The 22,141-nt window shown below is 41.9% G+C and overlaps 1 gene segment (V, D, J or C); it reads left to right on the top strand.

Annotated features, from left to right (window-relative positions):
* Positions 1-318: 318 nt before the first annotated feature.
* On the top strand, positions 319-21,912 carry LOC148136426 (Ig heavy chain C region, secreted form-like). The segment is given in 7 exon segments: positions 319-403; positions 518-841; positions 1,238-1,273; positions 18,944-19,243; positions 19,984-20,334; positions 20,670-20,978; positions 21,463-21,912. Coding segments are annotated over 7 exon segments (1,758 nt in total).
* Positions 21,913-22,141: the final 229 nt, after the last annotated feature.

Genomic DNA, 22,141 nt, shown 5'->3' on the forward strand with positions numbered 1-22,141 from the left:
CAAAATTGATAACTATGATCTGCACCATACTTCACGCTGTTTCATTGTACTTTCACTATTAAAAGGAAGGGACGTTTTTGAATCATGCCATTCGGTAATGCAAGTCTCCAAAGACAGATACATGCCCGCATTTTAAGTACAGACTGGTGTAAATATAACAGCCAATCTGTTCGGGTTGTGCAAGTTGAGATGAGTTTCCAATTTTGGCGTTCAGCAGGAAACCAGCAGGTGGAACCTGGCAGCCTGCCCCTTCTGATGTGCATTTAAAAGCTGGTCACTCTACCGGAGTTCAATGGTCCCGGATTTGGATTGGTTAGCGAGCTCTCGGCAAATGTTTTTCCTCAAGTTACCAGAAGGATGCTGTTGATAATTTCTCTCAGCTTGTTCCTGACTTTATTATCCAGTGAGTATTTATTATCAATGTCCCAGTCTCAGTGTTACTTTACCTCTGGAATGTAGCAAAGTCAGCAACCATTTCATTTCACTGATACTTTGGCTGTATGTCGTCTTTTCCCAGGTGTCCAGTCGGCGGATCTTTTGAGTCAGCCCGAAGTAGAGACCGGTAGTCCTGGAGGCTCCCTGAGACTGACCTGTAAAGCCAGCGGGTTCAGTGTTGATGGCTACAGCATGTACTGGATTCAACAAATTCCTGGGCAGGGGCTGGAATTGCTGCTTCACTACTACAGCTCATCGAAAAATAACTATGCACCAGCGATTAAGGATCGGTTTACTGCATTCAAAGACATTTCAAACAATACCTTTGGGTTGGACATTAAGCTCCTGAAGATCGAAGACACCGCCATGTATTACTGTGGAGTATACTACAGTAATTGGGCTGTAGCACTGCAATTATGACCAATACAAAAACCCACTTAGCCCGAATTGTTTGAAACTTGGTCGATATTTGGATTTACAAGCCATCTAAAACTGCAATGGTGTTAGTTCTGTGTGATATTATCCAAACATCTCAGTTTGATTTATAAAAGTGGTGATAATTATTGATGCACCTGTTTGAGACGTGTTCATGTGTTACCCTGTGGAATATAAAACATTTGAATCATTTGGCAAGAGTGAGCAGCATCGCTAGTATAATTAGAATGTGATGAACATTTCCCGTGAATTTATGTTGCTCAGGGTTACCAAGATTCAGAATAAAAGCAGGTTACTGCTTGTTTTCAGCAGAGCCAGTTTCAGTGTGGACCTAGCCAGAGAATGTAACGCTGTGACTATCTTTATTAGTGGGGACAAGGGACCATGGTGACAGTGACTGCAGGTAAGAACCATGAAATTTCTCTTTATGTGAGTATGCATGAGTTAGGTGAAAATCAGAATCTGGAATGAGCTTTGTTTGATTTAGAACAAAGAACAAAGAACAAAGAAATTTTACAACTCAGGAACAGGCCCTTCGGCCCTCCAAGCCTGAGTTTAGATTAGAGTGGTGCTGGAAAAGCACAGTAGATCAGGGCAGCAGTAAAATCGACGTTTCGGGCAAAATCTCTTCATCAGGAACACAGGCAGAGTGCCTGAAGGGTGGAAAGATAAATGAGAGGACCATGGGGTAGGGGTGGTGAGATAGTAGCATAGAGTACAATAGGTGAGTGGGGGAGGGGATGAAGGTTATAGGTCAGGGAGGAGGGTGGGTGGATAGGTGGAAAGTAAGATAGGCAGGTAAGACAAGTCATGGGGACAGTGCTGAGCTGGAAGTTTGGAGCTGTGGTGAGGTGGGTGAAGGGGAAATTAGGAAACTGGTGAAGTCCACATTGATGCCCTGGAGTTGAAGCATTCCGGGGTGGAAGATGAGGCATTTTTCCTCCACGTCGGGTGGTGAGAGAGCAGTGGTGAAGGAGGCCCAGGACCTCCATGTCCTCGGCTGAGGGGGAGGGGGAGTTGAAATGTTGGGCCATAGGGTGATGTGGTTGATTGGTGCGGGTGTCCCAGAGATGTTCCCTAAAGCGCTGTGCTAGGAGGCGTCCAGTCTTCCCAATGTAGAGGAGACTGCATCGGGAGCAACGGATACAATAAATGATATTGGTGGATGTGCAGGTAAAACTTTGATGGATGTGGAAGGCTCCTTTGGGGCCTTGGATGTAGGTGAGGGAGGAGGTGTGGGCATAGGTTTCGCAATTCCTGCGGTGGCAGGGGTAGGTGCCAGGACGGGAGGGTGGGTTGTTGGGGGCGTGGACCTGACCAGGTAGTCACGAAGGGAACTGTCTTTGCGAAAGTTGGAAATGGGTGGGGAGGGAAATATATATCCCTAGTGGTGGGGTCCATTTGGATGTGGCGGAAATGCCAGCGGATGATTTGGTTTATGCGAAGGTTGGTAGGGTGGAAGGTGAGCACCGGGGATGGGGGGGGGGGGGGGGGGTGGGGGGAGTGCTCCAGCCTGAGCTGATCCAAATGTACTGTCTAAACCTCTCAGTCAATTTCTAAGCATTTGTATCCCTCTGCTGCCCACCGACTCGTGCATCTGTCCAGACACATCCTAAATGAATCTACCATGCCTGCCTCTACCACCTCTGCTGACAACACGTTCCAAACGCCCACCACCCTCTGTGTGAAGTACTTGCCTCATGTAACCCCCTTAAACTTTCCACCTCTCACCTTGAAATCATGACCTCTCGTTACTGAATCCTTTACCCTGGGAATAAATCCATTCTGTCTATACCCTTCATGATCTTGTAAACCTCAATCAGGTACCCCTCAATCTCCTTTTTTCTAGTGAAAATAAAGTTAATCTACGGAACCTCTCTGCATAGCTAGCACCTTCCATACCAGGCAACGTCCTCGTAAACCTTCTCTGCACCCTCTCCAAAGCGTCCACATTCTTTTGGTAATGTGGCGATCAGAACTGTACAGAGCATTCTACATGCGGGCGAACCAATGTCTTGTACAATTTGAACATGACCTTCCAGCTCTTATACTCAATACCCCAATCAATGAAGGCAAGCATACTATATGCCTTCTTGACCACTCTATCCACCTGTGCAGCAACCGTCAGGGTACAATGGACCTGCACTCCCTCATCTCTCTTCCCATCAACTTTTCCCAAGGCTGTTCCAGTCATTGTACAATGAGCTCTAGAATTAGACTTGCCTAAATGCATCATCTCACATTTATCTGGATTGAAAGCCATCTGTTACTTTTCCACCTAACTCTCATCTATATCCTCCTGTATTCTCTGACAGTCCCATATGCTTTCTGCCACTCCACCAATCTTTGTGTCATCAGCAAACTTGCTGTTCATACGAACACTGTCCTCTTCTAGATCATTTATGTATATTACAAACAACAGTGGCCCCAATACTGACTTCTGTGGAACACCACTGGTCACCTTTCTCCATTTCGAGAAACTCCCTTCAACTACTACACTCTGTCTCCTGTTGCTCAACTAGTTCTTCATCCACCTAGCTAAAACGTCCTGCACACCATGTGACTTCACTTTCTCCATTAGTCTACAATGGGGAACCTTATCAAACACCTTACTGAAGTCCATGTATATGACATCAAAAGCCCTTCTTTCGTCTAGCAACTTGGTCACTTCCTCGAAGAATCTATTAAGTTGGTAAGGCACGATCTCCCCTGCACAAAACCATGTTGCCTATCACTGATAAGCTCATTCTTTTCTAAATATAAATAGATCCTATCTCTCAGTACCCTCTCGTGCAACTTCCCCACAACCGACATCAGGCTTACTGGCCTATAGTTACCTGGAATATCCCTACTACCCTTCTTGTACAGGGGAACGACATAAGCAACCTTCCAGTCCTCCGGCACCTCACCTGTATTTAAGGGTGCCACAAAGATATCTGTCAGGGCAGCAGTTATTTCCTCTCTCGCCTCCCTCAGCAACCTGGGATAGATCCCATCCGGTCCTGGGGATTTGTCCACTTTAATAACCTCTAGCATACCCAACATATCTTCCCTACTTATGGCCAACGTGATCCAGACTAATCAAACTTCTGTCTCTAATCTCATGATACATTATGTTCCTTTCCTCAGTGAAAACTGATGCAAAGTAATCATTCAGAATCTCACCCATTCTCTCAGGTTCTGCACACAGCCTTCCTTCCTTATCTTTTAGTTGACCAATCCTTTCTCTGGTTACCCGCCTGCTTCTTATATAAGAATAAAATGTTTGGGATTTTCCTTAATTCTGCTTGCTAAAGCTATTTCATGACCCCGTTTAGCTCGCTTGATTCCTTGAAATGATCTTTCTGAAAAGTGATTACACCCTGCAATTAAGAATTGAACAAGGCTGCGACGGACTCAGTTGCTCGGTGATTTTTAAAAAAATCAGTTAAGCAAACTGTATGGCTGGATTACTTGAAAAACTAAAAGTCTCTTAAACAGGTAGATTAACAAATTTAACAACTGGAACGGCATTGTGACTGCCTCACAGTGCCAGGGACAGGTAGGAATGTTCAATAGGGCCGTGCTGATTTGGAAGGTTGGATCTGGGATAAGGTAAGGGGGAGCGGAAATGAAGAAACCATTGAAATCCATATTGATCCCATGTGGTTTCGATGGTCCCAAGATGAGACGTTCATCCTGCAGGCGTCGGGTGGTTAGGGTTTGGCGATGAGGCCAGGACCTGCATTCCCGTGGGGGAGTGGGAGGGGTGTTAAAATGTTCAGCCACGGGGCAGTGGGGTTGGCTAGTGCATGTCCCAGAGTCGTTCTCTGAAAGGATCAGTGAGTTGGTGTCCTGTCTCCCCGATGCAGAGGAGACCACATCGGGTGCAACGGACACAGTAGATCAGCTAGATTCGTTACATTCTAGATTGAACTTTCTTGCAGCGCTGGGTTTCATTATGTTGATTTGAATTGATTAAATTCCGATTTTGTTTTGCTTCATTGTGTTGAGTTGAGTTAATTGGATTCTGACTCACTTTGTAGAATCGAACTTTATTTTCAAGGGGTTTCATGCTTTCAGTCTTTGGTATTTTTCTGCTGAAGAGATTGTCTGTCTGGACCACTTTTAATCAATAATATTTGTGAAGTTCTTTGGTTTTTGTACGTTGTTTCTGTATTTATTAAACTAAAGTGGCGACATTAGACCAGTTTGTAATTTCCTGAAGACAGAAGACATAAGACAGAAAAGTGGGAGGTTGAGAAATGAAGAAAAAAAAACATTATTGGATTTACTTAAAAAGAATTCAGTTTTAAACATCGACTACACAAATTCTGCTTTAACTAACCTCATTCAAAAATATATTTGTGACTAAAATGTCTAACTGACCATTAGGTAAGATTTCACAATTAAGACTAAAAGTATTATAAATTACGGGATTGTGTGGTACCATTTATCATTGAACTAATTTTGATTTGACATGAGCGCATTAATCAACAAATATCTCTCAATGCACATGGATAGGATAAATAGATAAGATCTTTCCCTCTGACTAATGCACCTAACGCTATGGGCAAGTTAGCATGGCCAATTCACTAAACCTGCACATTTTTGGACTGTGGGAGGAAATCCACGCAGACACGGGGAAAATGCGTAATCTCCACAGAGACAGTCATCCGATGCTGGAACCGAACCTAGGACTGCAGTGCTGTTAAACAACAGTACTAACCACTGAAACACTGTGCCATCCGTTTGCAATGATGCCGTTTTGGTTCTGTTGAAAGAGTTTGCAGAGTCAGTTCTGCTGCAAACTCATCATTGAATCTCAGTATTATCATTTGGTAATATTTGTTCTGTTGAGAAGATTATTATATTTGTTTGTGCATTATTTACGTTAATGGTCAAAGTTGAAACTCACACAACACCAGGTTCGAGTCCAGCGGAGTTATTTGGGAATATTGATGATGTCAGTGAACTGCTCCAGTTTCCCCATTGAGTGCAGTCATCATGTGAGCTGAAATGTTTTGAAGCCCAATATGAGGAAAAACGCAGGTTACAAAGGGTTTGGAAATTAAGGGAAGAAAATACCTTATGGCACTTTGATTAATAATAAGTAGCAATTGTGGATTAATGTTGCAAACATTAACATTGGTTTACATTTCTAATTCAGAACTCAACTACCTACTCCAATCACAAGATCTGACATGAAGCATTTACCAATAACAGAGAAACATCAATAGAATTTCAAAAGTAGAATGTTCTAATAGTTCTAATAGTTCTTGATATCGAACAAAATGCCATTTTGATGAATCATTAATCAACGATCACCTTTCAATTCCGCTGAACACTATCTGTAATACTTCAGGCTGGAAAAGATCATTGATAGGAACCATTTCGCAATTTTGCCCGAAATGTTTCCATGAAGAACAGATCAGTTTTGCAAGTAACTTGAGTTAATTAAGTATTATATTCCTGATTAACTTGATTTCCGGGAATAAAACTTTAATTAGGTGATTTTGTCGACACGGCTCTTGACATTTTCTTAAGTATAGAGAGTTCCATTTTACAACAACATATCAATTCTGGAGTCTTTCGTTAGAATGGAACTGATATAGTACATTAGGTGACCAAAGGTTCGCTGTCAAATTAATTATAATAATCCTGTCGTGATCTCATCATGAGGATAGTTGCTGGGAATGCAGATAATATATTATATTGTGATATACTCTGTATTCAGACTTACGCCATTTAATATTTTGCAGATGACACTAACTAAACGACAAGAGAAAAGGCTGTTTATTTTAAACGATTAAAATAGACTAATATTATTTTAATTATTGCATTTGACTGAATGCTAAAATATTGCAATCTGAAGGCTACTTCTCAGATTGGTTAAGTGCAATGACCATGTATTTAGACATTAATTAAATCAAGCAATAGTTTTCAATCCATGCATTTAAAAAAATTATTCTTCACTCTAAAGTGATTAATAACAAAATTAATTCGCAATAGCAAACCAAACCTGACTGTAAACATTTCTTATGATTTATACAACATAAATGCGTTTACACAGTGGAATGCAATATTTTTGCACTGTTTTCTACAGTATGTGCAAAATCGTCAAAATTTAAGAAATGTTTTAAGAATATGTAAAATTAATCCAGAGAATAATATATTTCTTAGTGAGCTGTGTTTATATTAGTGAAATTTCTGACCTCCATGATTGTGTTAATTATAATGAGACATTAAGTTTACTACAACAATGAATGTTTATTGTGAAAACATTCTCATTCACGTTAATGCATGCTCTCTGGATAGATGATTAGATGAGATTACATTACAGTGTGGAAACAGGCCCTTCGGCCCAACAAGTCCTCACCGACCCGCCGAAGCGCAACCCACCCATACCCCTACATTGACCCATTTAAACTAACACTACGGGCAATTTAGCATTGCCAATTCACCTGACCCGCACATCTTTGTGACTGTGGGAGGAAACCGGAGCACCCGGAGGAAACCCACGCAGACACGGGGAGAATGTGCAAACTCCACACAGTCAGTCGCCTGAGTCGGGAATTGAACCCGGGTCTCTGGCGGTGTGAGGCAGCAGTGCTAACCACTGTGCCACCGTGCCGCCCACTGTGCCACCGTGCCGCCCAGATGCTATGGTAAATGTTAAATTCCAGTGAATCTACATTTGTAGTGACAGGATGAACAGGTTAGGATCAGCACTGTTCTATTGGTCGTGTCTGCATTCGTTTCGTTTGTCCTGGGGTGACACGGCATCTCGGTGGTTAGTACTGTTGCCTCACAGCACCACGAATCCTATTCAATTTCAGCCTCGGGCGACTATTTGCATGGTTTCCCCGTGTCTGCATGAGTGTTTCGGTTTCCTCCAACAATCCAAAAATGTGCAGGTTAGGTCATACTAAATTGCACATAAAGCTCAGGGTTGCGTAGCGTAGGTGGATTAGTAAGGGACAAATCTGACTCGCATCAATGAATGTACATTTATATCAAATCCAAAATAAATTGGTTCCTCAGCACAGTTGATGACAGAATGTCGAGAATGGTATTTTCTCTCTAACCAATGCTGTACTCGTTCAGTAGAGTTTGACTGTTCAGTGGGGTGTAAATATCGCTGATTCAAACCCCAGCAGCAGATGATCATAGCTTTGCAGTGGGTCCTTAATTGACATCTCAGCTCATGCAGTAGCATTCCTGAAAATACTTTGCCAACAGTAATCGAACAAGCTTCATCAGCATCTTACATAATGGGTGTGAGTTCTCATAGATCGTAGAGTCATAGACTGCAGGAGTTTGGAAATCGGTTCTGAGAAATAATATATCAGCCTTGGGAGATGTTGATTGAGTGGGGCAAAGGGAATTGTGCTATATGTTTCATTCGTGCTTTATTTTGGGTGCAGTTTCTGGTTCGAGAAAATATGGAAATAGTTTGTGAAATAACCGTCACTGAATTTGAAATGTTAACTTTGCTTTCTCTCCACAGGTGCTGCCAGACCTGCTGAGTTTTTCCTGCAATTTGTGCTTTTATTTCAGATTTCCATCATCCGAAGTTTGCGTTTCCATTTTCAATTGGAAAAGCAGAGATTGTTAATAATTTTAATCAGAAAAATGCATTTTAATTATTGCTCAAATATTTTTGTTTTCGATAAGCTTGGAATGTGAGTGAACTGAGTCAGCCGTAGTTTCAGAACTTACTGTATCAAGAAGTAACAATAATTCTCCAGAGTGCAGCCACTGGTCTAAATCAGTGGCCGTTATTTTGACCAATTAAATGTAGAAATCGATGCTCCCATTCCAAATAATAAGCAGGATTAAAAAAAAACAACCATTACGTCGTTCATATATTTTATTAAAACATTGTTTAGCGTCAGTGAAAGCCGAAACTGTGACCCAACGATTGGAAGGTAGGCACAGCAGTGAGGCACAAAGCGCATTGAGCTGTTCCGCAATTTAATTAGATCATGCTTGATTTGACCTAACTCCATGTGCTTGACTTCGGTCTTGTGCCCTTTAACACTTGATTAATGGAAAAATAGGATCGATCCCAGATGTCATAATTGATCTGCAAATAACAGAGGGAGGCACATTGGCTGGTTCTGAAAGATAATCCTGTGAAATATTTAAAGTGACCCAAAGAGGCTGTAATTAATTGATAAACAGAATGAATTTTAAATATCTGACAAGTTCAAATTGTAGCACCACGATCAAATTTATCAGATTCCTTTAATTTGACATTATATTTTGTTATTCCAAATCAGTGGGGTTAAAGAGTGAGGAAACGTTCATTCCCATTAATTGTTTGTAATGTGCCTAAATGATTTGGATGAGAATATAGGAGACCTAGTCAGTAAGTTTTCAGATGACACCAAACTTAATGACATAGTGGACAGTGAAGAAAGTTACTATCTCTTGGGTCAATGGCTTAAGAAATGATAGATGGAGTTTACTTTGTTAAAATGTGAGGTATTACTTTTTGGCAAAACAAACAAGGGCAGGAATTATTCACTTCATAGCAGGGCCCTGGATGGTGGTGACGAACAGAGAGACTGAGGGATGCAGGCATAATCCCTTTAAATTCAAATCACAGATGGACAGATTGGTGAAGAATGCGTTTATCACTCATTGTTCAAACTTTTGAGTCTCAGAATTGGGCTGTCATGTTGAGGTTGTGCAGATCGCAGACGGGGCGTCTTCTGGAGTAATGTGTGTAATTCTCGCAGCCCTGTTGCGGCTGGGATAGTATTAAACGGAGAAGGTACAGGAAATTGTGCCAGGATGTTGCCTGCCTTGAAGGGCTTGAGTTATAAATATCGGCTGGATAGGTTAGGACTTCTACACTGCAGCGTGGAAGATCGAGGGGCGACCTACAGTGGTTAATAAAATCATGAGGGACATATTGTTACAACGCCGACGCTAAACCCTTCTGTTAATTAAAACCAAACACACAGAAAAACTCTCCACACCTCGTATTTTTTTTAAAATGTGAGTGAATGAAAAAGAACTTCCAATTTCCATTATTTGGAGGAAAATAGCCTATTATTTTCGAACAGAGCACTAAACAAAACTATTAACAAATCCAAACCCCCTTTTTCTTAACTAATTATTAACTGACCCCACATCTATAACAATGCTGCTCCAATAGCACAATTATTAAAGATTACATTAAATTAATCTGAAGTCCACACGGTTTCTGTCTTCTCCGCTATCTTCAGTCTTCCACCTATTGATCTTCCTGGCTCATCTTCTTACATTTTTACTGCTGTTGCAGGAAAAGAAGCCTTTTGGTAAAGAGGGTGTTCTTATTCCTTTGAGAAATTTGAAAGCAAGCTGTTAGATGCATAGTTCGCTCTCCGGCTCGCCGGCAGTTGCTCTGCTGTTCAGTGGCAGTTGCTCTGAACAATTTCTAAAATGCCTTGGTTTAATACGCCCCAATATCATACCTTCTCGATGGTCTGATTTTGTCAATATAATAAATTCAAACACAATTGTATTTCAGTATCCTGGTCAGAATTTAAACTAGTGCCGAGAATGCCATGCTGGAAAGGCACAGCAAGTCAGCCAGAATCTGAGAAGCAGAAGAATTGACAGTTCGGGCATAAGCCCCTTCCACAGGGATGGATTCCTGATGAAGGGCTTGTGCCTGAATGTCGATTCGTCTGCTTCTCGGATGTTGCCTGACCTACTGTGCTTTTCTAGTACCACACTCTCGACTATGATCTCCAGAATCTGCGGTCCTCACTTTCGTCTAAATAATTTAAACTTATTGATTAAATTGAATTGGTGCCAAAACAGCAACCGAAACTCGGGCGCCCATTTAACAGCTTTTGCTGCATCTTTTTTGGAACAGATAATCTTTTAGCTGTTCTGTTCTGCAGCTGTACTGCACTTTAAACTTACTTTGAAAATGTGGAAAACACTTTTTGTCTGAAAGTGAACAAAATCTCTTTCAATTTCATAACAATACGGTGAATAGCAAAGATTTTGTTTCCTCAGGAGGGGGAGTTCAAAACTGGGGGAATATTTTTAAGATGAAAGGAGAAAGACCGAAAATGGAGATGAAGGCAACTTTTTTTTTGCACAGAAGGTGGTTAAATGTGGAATGAAGTGCCAGAGGAAGTGATGGATTGCAGGTATTGTTACCACGTTTAAAAGACATTTGGGTAATACATGAATAGGGAAGATTTGTTGGGATATGGCCATACGTAGAGTGTTGGTATTAGTTTATTGTGGAAACAATATGGCATGGTCCAGTTGGACTGAGGATTTGCTTGACTCTATGACCCCATGACTATAAATACATTCCCTCAGGTCACTGAAGGAAACCATTTGGAACATCATCGGTGTGTGGACATGCTATGAGTTTTTAAATTAGTTTTTGAGTCTTCAAGTGAGTATTTGCACCTCTGGATAAGCATGAAAGTGTCTGAATTCTTTCTTCTCCCTGAGAACCTAATACTCATCAGCCTATAATCGAGAAACAGGACAGAGACAGTGAATACGGGCAACTTAGGTTCGAGTGTAGTTTGAAGAGAAACATTCAGGTGAAATTCTTCAATGCTTGTACTGCCCTTGTCCTCATAGCTCAACGTTTTGGGATATGCTGTTGAAGGAACATTAAAGTTAGATGATACTGGAAGCCTCTCCACCTCTACCTATTGCTGTTCCATTTATGAAATTGTCATAAATATTTCTGCTCAACAACCTTTATAATGCTTAATAACATTTAACCCCATTGTTTAATATTCAACGAGAGAGTGATGATCCTCTGAAATTCTCTGCCACAGAAAGTACTTGAGGTCAAGACATTAAATCTTTTAAGCAAGCTGTTACTTTATGTCAGGGTCGGTGGAGAAAGCATCAGTGGGGTTCTCTGCTAGATGATAAGCTGTGAAAGCATTGAAGCATGGTTATTAAGTTTCCAGATGACATCAAAATTAATGGAGTAGTGGACAGTGAAGAAGGTTATCTAAGAGTACAATGCGATCTTGATCAACTGAGCCAATGAGTTAAGGAATGCTGATAGTGTTTAATTTAAATGAATGTGAGGTATTGCATTTTGGTCTGACAAACCAGAACAGGATGACACAGTTAATGGTAGAGCTGTAGGAGTGCTGTTGAACAGACAGCCTAGGCTTCAGGTACCTAGTTCCCTGAAAAGAGTGTCACAGACAGACAGAGTGTTGAAGAAGGTGTTTTGCACGCTTGCCTTCATTGCCTTCATGAGATATTGGTGAGGTCACTTTTGGAGTATAGCATTTAGTCATGATCATACTCTTATGGGAAGGATATTATTAAATTTTAAAGGGTGCAGAAATGTTTTGCAAGGATGTTACTGGGACTGGAGGGTTTGAGTTATGAAGAGAGGTTGGATAGGCTCAGATTTTGTTTTTAGAGAGCGTATGAGGCTGAGGGGTGACTGAGTTTAAGAAAATTCTGAGGTGCATAAATAAATTGAATATTAGAGGTATTTTTCAACTGGTAGGGCGGTTCAAAACTAGAAAGCATGGTTTAAGATGAGAGGGGAAAGATTTAAAACAGACTTGAGGAGCAGCATTTTTCACAGAAAGGATGCTGCCTTAATAGAATTTTTGCTAGCGCAAGTGGCAGATGCAGGTACATTTATAAATTTAAAAGACATTTCGGCAAGAATGTGAATAAGAAAAGGTCAGCGGGATATGGACCAAATGTAGGCAAACTAGTTGAGTTTGGGAGCCTTGTTTGGCAAGGACAAGTTCGGGTGAAGAGTCACTTTCCGTTCTGTGTGACTCTATGGCTCAATGTTGAAGCAGGCTCGAAGTTCAGAATAAGTTTACTAAGGTCAGAAGGTGGAGAAATGGTAACGGGATAGGGTGATAATGTGATGCAATGTGAGCTGATAGGCTGTGACGTGTTAGTTTGGAAGCGTGGTGCTTGGTGGGATCACTGGTAGTTTGAGTGTAAATACAACAGATGGATCAGTTGCAAGGCTAGTTAGTTGATAGTAAACAGGGCGCCAGGTTGGGTCAGTGGTAGTGAAGTGGTCGTGAAGTGGTAGGTGGACATGATGTCAAAATGCAATAATCAGAAGTTGGTGAAATGATAGGCAGTAAGGGCAGGTGGGATAGGGAGGTAGGTTGCAATGTGCACAGGTTTCTTTGGGTAAGATGACAGGTAGATGACTAAGGGCTGGCAATATGTCTGGAGGAGTTGGATCCTGTCAGGGGGTGTGTGAAAACTATGGTGGCATGTCCAGTTAGTGACAGCTGTACCACGGACGTTCATGCAGGGCAGATTCGAGGTTGTCAATGTGGATGGAAGTTCAGAACATGACAGTGATCGAATGGTGTTTAGTATGAGATTAATTCTTTGCAATAAACTGGGTGTTAATTTGATAGTTATTGAAGTTAAAATGTTAATATCTCGAACCATACTTGGGGAAATGGCCAACTCAGTCAGCCATAACACTCCAAAGACTCTGAATGCTTAAAGGAGGCAGTCACGTTTTCAAAGACCTCCAAAATTTGGATTTTTTGTAATATACATAAATGATCTGGAGGAAGGTATACATGGTCTGTTTGGAAAGTTTGTAGATGACACTAAGATTGGTGGAGTAGCGAATTGTGAAGCAGACTGTCAGAGAATGCAGCAGAATATGGATTTGAGAGTTGGGCAGAGAAATGGAAGATGGCGTTCAATCCAGGCAAATGTGAGATGATACATTTTGGAAGGTCTATTTCAAGAGGGAACTATACGTTAAATGGAAAAGCCCCGTGAAAATTGATGTACAGAGAGATTTGGATGTTCAGGTACATTGTGGCAACGCAGGTCAGTAGAGTTCTCAAGGAGGCATACGGCATGCTTTCTGTCATTGAATGGGACATTGAGCACAAGAGTTGGCAGGTCATGTTATAGTTGTGTAGGACTTTGGTTTGGTCACATTTGGAATATTGCGTCCAATTCTGGTCGCCATATTGCCAAAAGGATAAGGATGATTTGGAGAGGATACAGAGGATATTCATCACGATGTTGCCTGGTAGGGAGGGTGCTAGCTATGAAGAGAGGTTGAGTAGATTAGGATTACTTTTGTTAGAAAGATGGAGGGTGAGGGAAAACCTGTTTGAGGTCTACAAAACCGTGAGAGGTATAGATAGAGTGGATAGCATGAAGCTTTTTCAGAGAGTGGGGAACTCAGTTACTCCAGTCACGAGTTCAAAGTGAGAGGGGAGAAGTATACGGGAGATATAAGTGGTAAGTAATTTGTCCAGAGGGTGGTGGGTGCCTGGAGCGTGTTGGTAGAGGTGGGCATGATAGCTTTATTGAAGATATTTATAGACAGATATACGAATGGGCATGGGGCAGAGGGACACAGATCTTTAGAAAATAGGCAACAGGTTTGGATAGAGGATCTGGGTCATCATAAACTTGGAGGGCCTATTCCTGTGCTGTAATTGTCTTTGTTCTTTGTTCTTTAATTGCCAGTTGGAAGTTTCACCTTCAATCAGGCGAGACAGATCTTTTTCTGGTCTCGATGATCAGCTCCTATCTCTGATGCTGCAGCGACCATCATCCCATCGAGAGACACCTGCCTTGCATTGCTAAGTGAGAAGGAAGCTTCTCAACAGATGCGGGAATAAATTGAGGACTTCAGTTGCTGGACATCAGAGTCGAAGAATGTGCAGCTGGAAAAGCACAGCTGGTTAGGCAGCATCCATGGAACAGCACTGATGAAGGGCTTTTGCCCAAAACATCGATTCCCCTGCTCCTCGGATGTTGCCTGACAGGCTGTGCTTTTCCAGCACCACTCTCTTTGCCTTCTCAACACAGGTCTAGATTAGAGTGGTGCTGGAAAAGCACAGCAAGTCAGGTAGCACCCAAGGAGCAGGAAAATCGACGTTTCGGACAAAAGCCCTTCATCAGCAATATTCTTCTATTCTTGATGAAGGGCTTTTGCCCAAAATGTTGATTTTCCTGCTCCTCAGATGCTGCCTGATCTGCTGTGCTTTTCCAGTACCAATCTAATCTAGACACTAGTTTCCAGCATCTGCAGTCCTTATTTTTTTTAACTTCTCAACATAGGTGCCTGGTATTTTCCATCTCGAGGAACAGTGACCTTAAATATTTATATTGATGTTTTATGTTAGATCTGGCCTATCCTTTTCCATCACTATTTTAAAATGAATAGAATTATGGTTGCTGGCTTCAAAGTGCTCTCCCACTGACACCTCAGTCACCTGCCCTGCCTTATTTCCCAAGAGTACGTCAAGTTTTGCACCTTCTCTAGTAGGTACATCCACATACTGAATCAGAAATTAGCCTGTACACACTTAAGAAATTCCTCTCCATCTAAACCTTTAACACTATGGCAGTCCCAGTCTATGTTTGGAAAGTTAAAATCCCCTAACATAACTACTCTATTATCCTTACAGATAGCTGAGATCTCCTTACAAGTTTGTTTCTCAATTTCCCTCTGACTATTGAGGGTGGGTGGGGTGGGGGGGGCGGGGTCTATAATACAATCCCAATAAGGTGAGCATGCCTTTCTTATTTCTCAGTTCCACCCAAATAACATCCCTGGATGTATTTCCAGGAATATCCTCCCTCAGCACAGCTGTAATGCTATCCCTTATCAAACATGCAACTCCCCCTCCTCTCTTGTCTCCCTTTCTATCCTTCCTCTAGAATTTGTATCCTGGAACTTTAAGCTGCCAGTCCTGCCCATCCCTGAGCCATGTTTCTGTAATAACTATGATATCCCAAACCCATGTTCCTAACCATGCCCTGAGTTCATCTGCCTTCCCTGTTAGGCCCCTTGCATTGAAATTAATGCAATTTAATTTATTTGTCCTCCCTTGTCCCTGCCTGCCCTGACTGCTTGACTCACTTCTGTTCTCAGCTGTACCCGTCTCAGATCGATCTCTTCCCTCACTATCTCCCTGGGTCCCACACCCTACCTTGTTAGTTTAAATCCTCCCAAGCAGTTCGAGGAAATTTCCCTGCCAGTATATTTGTCTCCTTCCAATTTAGGTGCAATCCGTCCTTCTTATACAGGTCACTTCTAATATGGAGAAAGGCCAATTTTGACGGTAGTAGGCAAGAACATTCGAAAGCTGATTGGAGGCAGATGTTCGCAGGTAAAGGGACAGCTATAAAATGGGAAGCCTTCAGAAAAGGTGATATCGAAAGTCCAGTGAAAGTTTATTTCTGTCAGGGTGAAAGGGAATACTTGTAGGTATAGGGAATGATGGATGATTAAAGGAATTGAGGGATTGGTTAAGAAAAAGAAGTAAGCGTACATCAGGTATAAACAGGAGAGATCAAGTGAATCCTTAGAAGAGTATAAAAGAAGTAGGAGCATACTTAAGAGGGAAATCAGGAGGGAAAAACGGGGACATCAAATAGCTTTGGCTTTCCAAAGGGGTTTTACAAATATATTAAGGACAAAAGGGTAACTAGGGAGAGAATAGGGCCCTTCAAAGATCAGCAAGGCCACCTTTGTGACGAGACACAGAGAATGGGGGAGATACTCAATGAATATTTTGCATCAGTATTTACTGTGGAAAAGGATATGGAAGATATAGACTGTAGGGAAATAGATGGTGACATCTTGCAAAATGTCCAGAGTACAGAGGAGGAAGTGTTGGATTTCATGAAACGGTTAAAGGTGGATAAATCCCCAGAACCTGATCAGGTGTACCCAAGACCACTGTGGGAAGCTAGAGAAGTGATTGCAGGGCCCTTGCTGAGATACTTGTATCATTGATAGTCACAGGTGAGGTGCCGAAAGACTAGAGGTCGGCAAACATGGTGCCACTGTTTAAGGAGGGCGGTAAAGACAAGCCAGGGAACTATAGACCGGTGAGCCTGACCTCAGTGGTGGGCAAGTTGTTCGAGGGAATCCTGAGGGACAGGATGTACATGTATTTGGAAAGGCAAGACCTGATTAGGGATAGTCAACATGGCTTTGTGCGTGGAAAATCACGTATCACAAACTTGATTGAGTTTTTTGAAGTAGTAACAAAGAAGATTGATGAGGGCAGAGCAGATGTGATCTATATGGACTTCAGAAAAGGCGTTCGACAAGGTTCCCCATGGGAGACTGCTAAGCAAGGTTAGATTTTATGGAATACAGGGAGAACTAGCCATTTGGAGACAGATTTGGCTCAAAGGTAGAAGACAGAGGGTGTTGGTGGAGGATTGTTTTTCAGACTGGAGGCCTGTGACCAGTGGAGTGCCACAAGGAACGGTTCTGGGTCCTCTACTTTTTGTCATTTACATAAATGATTTGGATGTGAGCATAAGACGTACAGTTAGTAAGTTTGCAGATGAAATCAAAATTGGAGGTGTAGTGGACAGCGAAGAGGGCTACCTCAGATTACAACAGGATCGGGACCAGGTGGGCCAATGAGCTGAGAAGTGGCAGATGGAGTTTAATTCAGATAAATGCGTGGTGCTGCATTTTGGGAAAGCAAATCTTAGCAGGACTTATACAATTAATGGTAAGGTCCTAGGGAGTGTTGCTTAACAAAGAAATGTTGGAGTGCAGATTCATAGCTCCTTGAAAGTGGAGTCGCAGGTGGATAGGATAGTGAAGAAGGCGTTTGGTATGCTTTCCTGTATTTGTCAGAATATTGAGTACAGGAGTTGGAAGGTCATGTTGCGGCTGTACAAGACATTGGTTAGGCCACTGTTGAAATATTGCGTGCAATTCTGGCCTTCTTCCTATCAGAAGGATGTTGTGAAACTTGCAAGGGTTCAGAAAAGATTTACAAGGATGTTGCCAGGTTTGGAGGTTTTGAGTTACAGGCAGAGGCTGTACAGGCAGTGGCTGTTTTCCCTGGAGCGTCGGAGAGTGAGGGATGACCATATAGAGGTTTACAAAATTATGATGGGCATGGATAGTATAAATTGACAAAGTCTTTTCCCTGGGGTGGGTGAGTCCAGAACTAGAGGACAGGGCATAGGTTTAGGGAAAGATATAAAAGAGAACTAAGGGGCAACTTTTTCATGCAGTGGGTGGTATGTGTATGGAATGAGCTGCTAGAGGGTGTGGTGGAGGCTGGTACAATTGCAACGTTTAAGAGGCATTTGGATGGTTACATGAATAGGAAGGGTTTGGCGGGATATGGGCCTGGTGCTCGCAGATGGGAATAGATTGGGTTTGGATATCTGGTCGGCATGGATAGGTTGGACTGAAGGGTGCATGCTGTACATCTTTATGACTCTATGAATCTATGTTAATACCATTTGTGAATCCGACATCCTGAAAATGCTGTGGATTATTATTGACATAAAGTGAACTGGAGTCTGCTTTTAAATATTGTGGCAACAAGAGCAGGTCAGACACCAGTCAGTTTGCAGCAAAGTAACTCACGTCGTGTCCACTTACGCCTGGCCACAGTCTGCAAGGTTTGTGGGTTGTGACTGCATGCTATTCACTTGCCTGGATGAGTGTCGATTTAATCACTTTCAAGCAGTTTAATACCTTCCAGGATAAGCAGACTTGCTGGATTGACATCCGTTTTCTTTTATTTCGGATTGGAATTAGATTGAAACAGATTCACGCTGTGTCTCAAAACCCAGAAATGCTGAAAGCCACTGTAGACTTTAATACAATCAAATTTCATGCTTGGTTATATTGTAATTGGGTAACGACAGATTGCAGAATTACTATTGAACTTTAGTCACGATGTATGTTTTTGGAGATGTTTTGAATCTGAGGTAGTATGATTTGGAAACATTTAATTTCAATTAAGCACTTTGAGAAGAAAACTGATATAAAAGACGAGACAATTTTTTTGTGCAATGTTTTGTAATATTTTGGAACAGTTAATGATGATGGTATCGCAGTGTTCTTATTTCTTCATGCAGTAATATACAAATAGTCAAGATGGAAGGGCGTGTTTCTGATGAAGGTACCACCACATCATAGTCAACAAAACAACCACAACAAAAATAGTCTAAAATTCCGCTGGAGCTTTTAACTGGAAAACGTTGGAACAGTCTCACAGCTGTGAACACAGTTTCGTGACTGACACTGTTCTATACACAGAGTCTAACTTGTTAAATCTCCCATTTTTCTTTTACCTAGCGATGCCATCTGCCCCCACACTTTATGGCCTGGTCTCATCCTGTCAACAAGGCGACACGGATCGCTCCATTACTTATGGCTGTTTGGCGATGGATTACATTCCAGACGTCACCAGAGTGACCTGGAAGAAAGACGGAGAGAAGCTCACAGCTGGATTGAAGACTTACCCATCAGTGAGGGGCAAGAAGGGAACTTACACCCTGAGCAGCCAGTTAACCCTGACCGAGTCAGAGATGAATTGCAGCAAAATCTACTGTGAGGTTCAGCACAGCAAGTCCAACAAGAGCATTGCAATGCCATGTAAGTGTTGGAGGGACTGAGATTAACAGAATAGTTGAGATTAACATGGTGCATTATTTATATCACTTCCCACAGAGTCAGAGAGGTCTACCACAGGGAACATAAACCATTCGGCTTTTTGAATCGATGCCTATCAAAACCAAATTATTCTGTGCAATCTCCGAGCATTTTATCCATTGCCTTGCATAACTTCACACTATGGTTCAATACTAATTCAATATTATGAGGGTGTCATCTCTCCCAGCCTTACAGACAGTGATCCAGATTCCCACCACCACCTGAGTTATATTTTTCTGCTGGCATCCTCTCTAATCATCCTTAAACCCCTTCGACGTTGCCTCTACCAACAAGTGGAAATGTTTCTTCCTCTCTCCCCGTCCATGCCCTCATTATTCCACACATCTCCATCATGTCCCCGCTTCTTCTCCTCTGCTCCCAGGAAAACAAATTCACTCCAGCCAATCTCATTTCATCCTTTCAAAACTACAACTTTGCATCCCGGGTAACATCCTCGTCATCCTTCTCTCGGTCCTCTGCATTGTATTCACATCCCTCCTCTTACGTGGGCTCCACAACTGTACACAGTGCATTTTCTGTGGTCGAACCAAAGTTTTAGTACATTCCAGTTTCACCTCCCTACTCCTAAACTCTGTGCCTCGGCTAATAAAGGCAAGTATCCAACAAACCATGGCATTTGGTATCAGATTCGACAGGTAATTTATACAGTATGCTTCGTTAAGGTCCATCAGAAGACGCCCCTCCAACTCTCCTCCTGACTGTCAGCTCCAGGGAAGACATCTCAAGCAGCAAGTATGCAACTGTCCTCTGTTCAATCATCGGCTTCCATCCGAAGTCAATCTCCGTTAGTTGGTTGAAAAATGGGTTCCCCATGGACTCTAGCTTCTTCACCTCTCCCGTGTGTGAAGCATATGGCAAATTCTCAGCGACCAGTTGGCTGAACATCTCTGCTGTTGAGTGGTTTCACAGCGCCGTCTATACCTGTCAGGTTACTCATCAAGGGCTCACTCAAAGTCGAAGCATAAACGCACCCCAGAAAGCTCCAAATCACTCTGCACTGGAATATGAATCAGGTACATATAATTATTCAGCTAAGTAAATAGCACAAAGCAGCTGCTAGTTTCTCATCATGCCGTATCTGTTTCCTTTTGATGTAAGTGTTCCTTTAGTATTGCTCATTATTCAATATTTTGCAGATCAGCAAATGTTCGTTTGAAATAATTACAACGCAGGGCATGTTTTAGGTTATCATGAATGTTTTCACAATCAAAATATATAAACAATAGTAGGTACATTATCAGCCTCAGCAAAAGTTGGACTTTGCCACCTGGAAGGAGATTTGCCTGAAGACGGGTAAAACAGATCTTGGAAGAGGAACTTTTCGATTATTTTGCTTTCTGCTTCATAGGAATTTGCGATTGCCTGGATTACACAGTTAAAATCCTACCTCCGCCAGTAGAACAGGTCTTACTGGACGCAACGGTCACCTTAACCTGTGTTGTGTCCAAGCTTGGCTCTGGAGTCCTGGTAACGTGGACGCGAGGAGAGGAAACTGTGAAATCTGAGATTGCTGACAAGCCCGGAGATGCTGCTGACAGTGTGACCAGCACATTAGTTATCTCGACTCAAGCTTGGCTGAGTGGAGACCATTTCGATTGCTCAGTGAACCATCAGCATCTACCAACACCTGCGAGAGATTCCATTCGCAAGGAGAAAGGTGAGCAGTGAAGTTAAAACACAAAATAAGTTACTGTATTTGTTTCAAATGCATGTGCTATTTAGGTCTGGTTACATCAATAACATGCTTTTATTGGGAATGAGCTAACACTGTTGGGACCATTAACGATCCATTTGATACCGAAGTAGCTGGTTTTAGATAAAAGATGGATTAAAGGAGATTATATTATGATGGAGTCAAATAAGGCGAAGAGAAACCTGGTTTTGACCTAAACATCACCATTGACAAATAGACAGAATTTCCAAATTCTGGGCTGGAATCATGAAAAAAAACTTACTAACAATTTTTTAAAAATCTTTTTTGTTTAATAAATTGGATACCATTCTGTATCCTTAGAAAATAAAAGTGAGTAAGTCCAAAACTGAAAATTGAACATTTAAACATGTCGTGAAATATCAATCCATGCCGAATTGTGTCAGGACTTCTTAAAAATTCAGTTGCATTTGTTGCAATTATTCTGCAGTGACTAATCTTCTGGAGCCATCAGTGTCCGTTCTCCTACCCACTTCAGAAGAAATCTCCGAGCAAACGGTCGTCTCACTCACCTGTTTGGTGAGAGGTTTCTTTCCCAGAGAGGTTTTCATCAAATGGACCACCAACAACAAGCCGGTGAATCCCAGTAACTACAGGAACACCAAGGTGATGGCAGAGAATGACAACACCTCCTTCTTCATGTACAGCCTATTATCGATCACAGTGGAGGAGTGGGCCAGTGGCGCTTCTTACTCCTGTGTGGTGGGACATGAAGCGATTCCACTGAAGACCATCAACAGAACAGTTGATAAATTCAGCGGTAAACCGAGTTTTGTAAACATTTCACTTGCACTGATGGACACCATTAATTCATGTCAATGAAAATCTAAAGGTTACCTTTAATAATTCAATAAAAATAATAAAGGTTTTTTTTCTGCAATTGTGTTTTAAATACACAATCGTTTAATTAATTTCCCACACTGATCAATATTCCATCCGTCTAGTTAAAGTCAGTTATTAACAGGTCTAAGACTAGGGTCTTGTGCAGTTAACGCTCCCAGCTCAGATATACCCTAGTTCAGGGACAGAGTGAAGCTCACTCAGTGCAGAATTCCACAACGTACCTTTTTCTATGCTTAATCCCACTGAAACTATATCTGACAATGCTA

The sequence above is a fragment of the Chiloscyllium plagiosum genome, unplaced genomic scaffold, assembly GCF_037043375.1.
Source record: "Chiloscyllium plagiosum isolate Xiang-an unplaced genomic scaffold, Cpla_swu_hap1 HiC_scaffold_45, whole genome shotgun sequence".
Lineage (NCBI taxonomy): Eukaryota > Metazoa > Chordata > Chondrichthyes > Orectolobiformes > Hemiscylliidae > Chiloscyllium > Chiloscyllium plagiosum.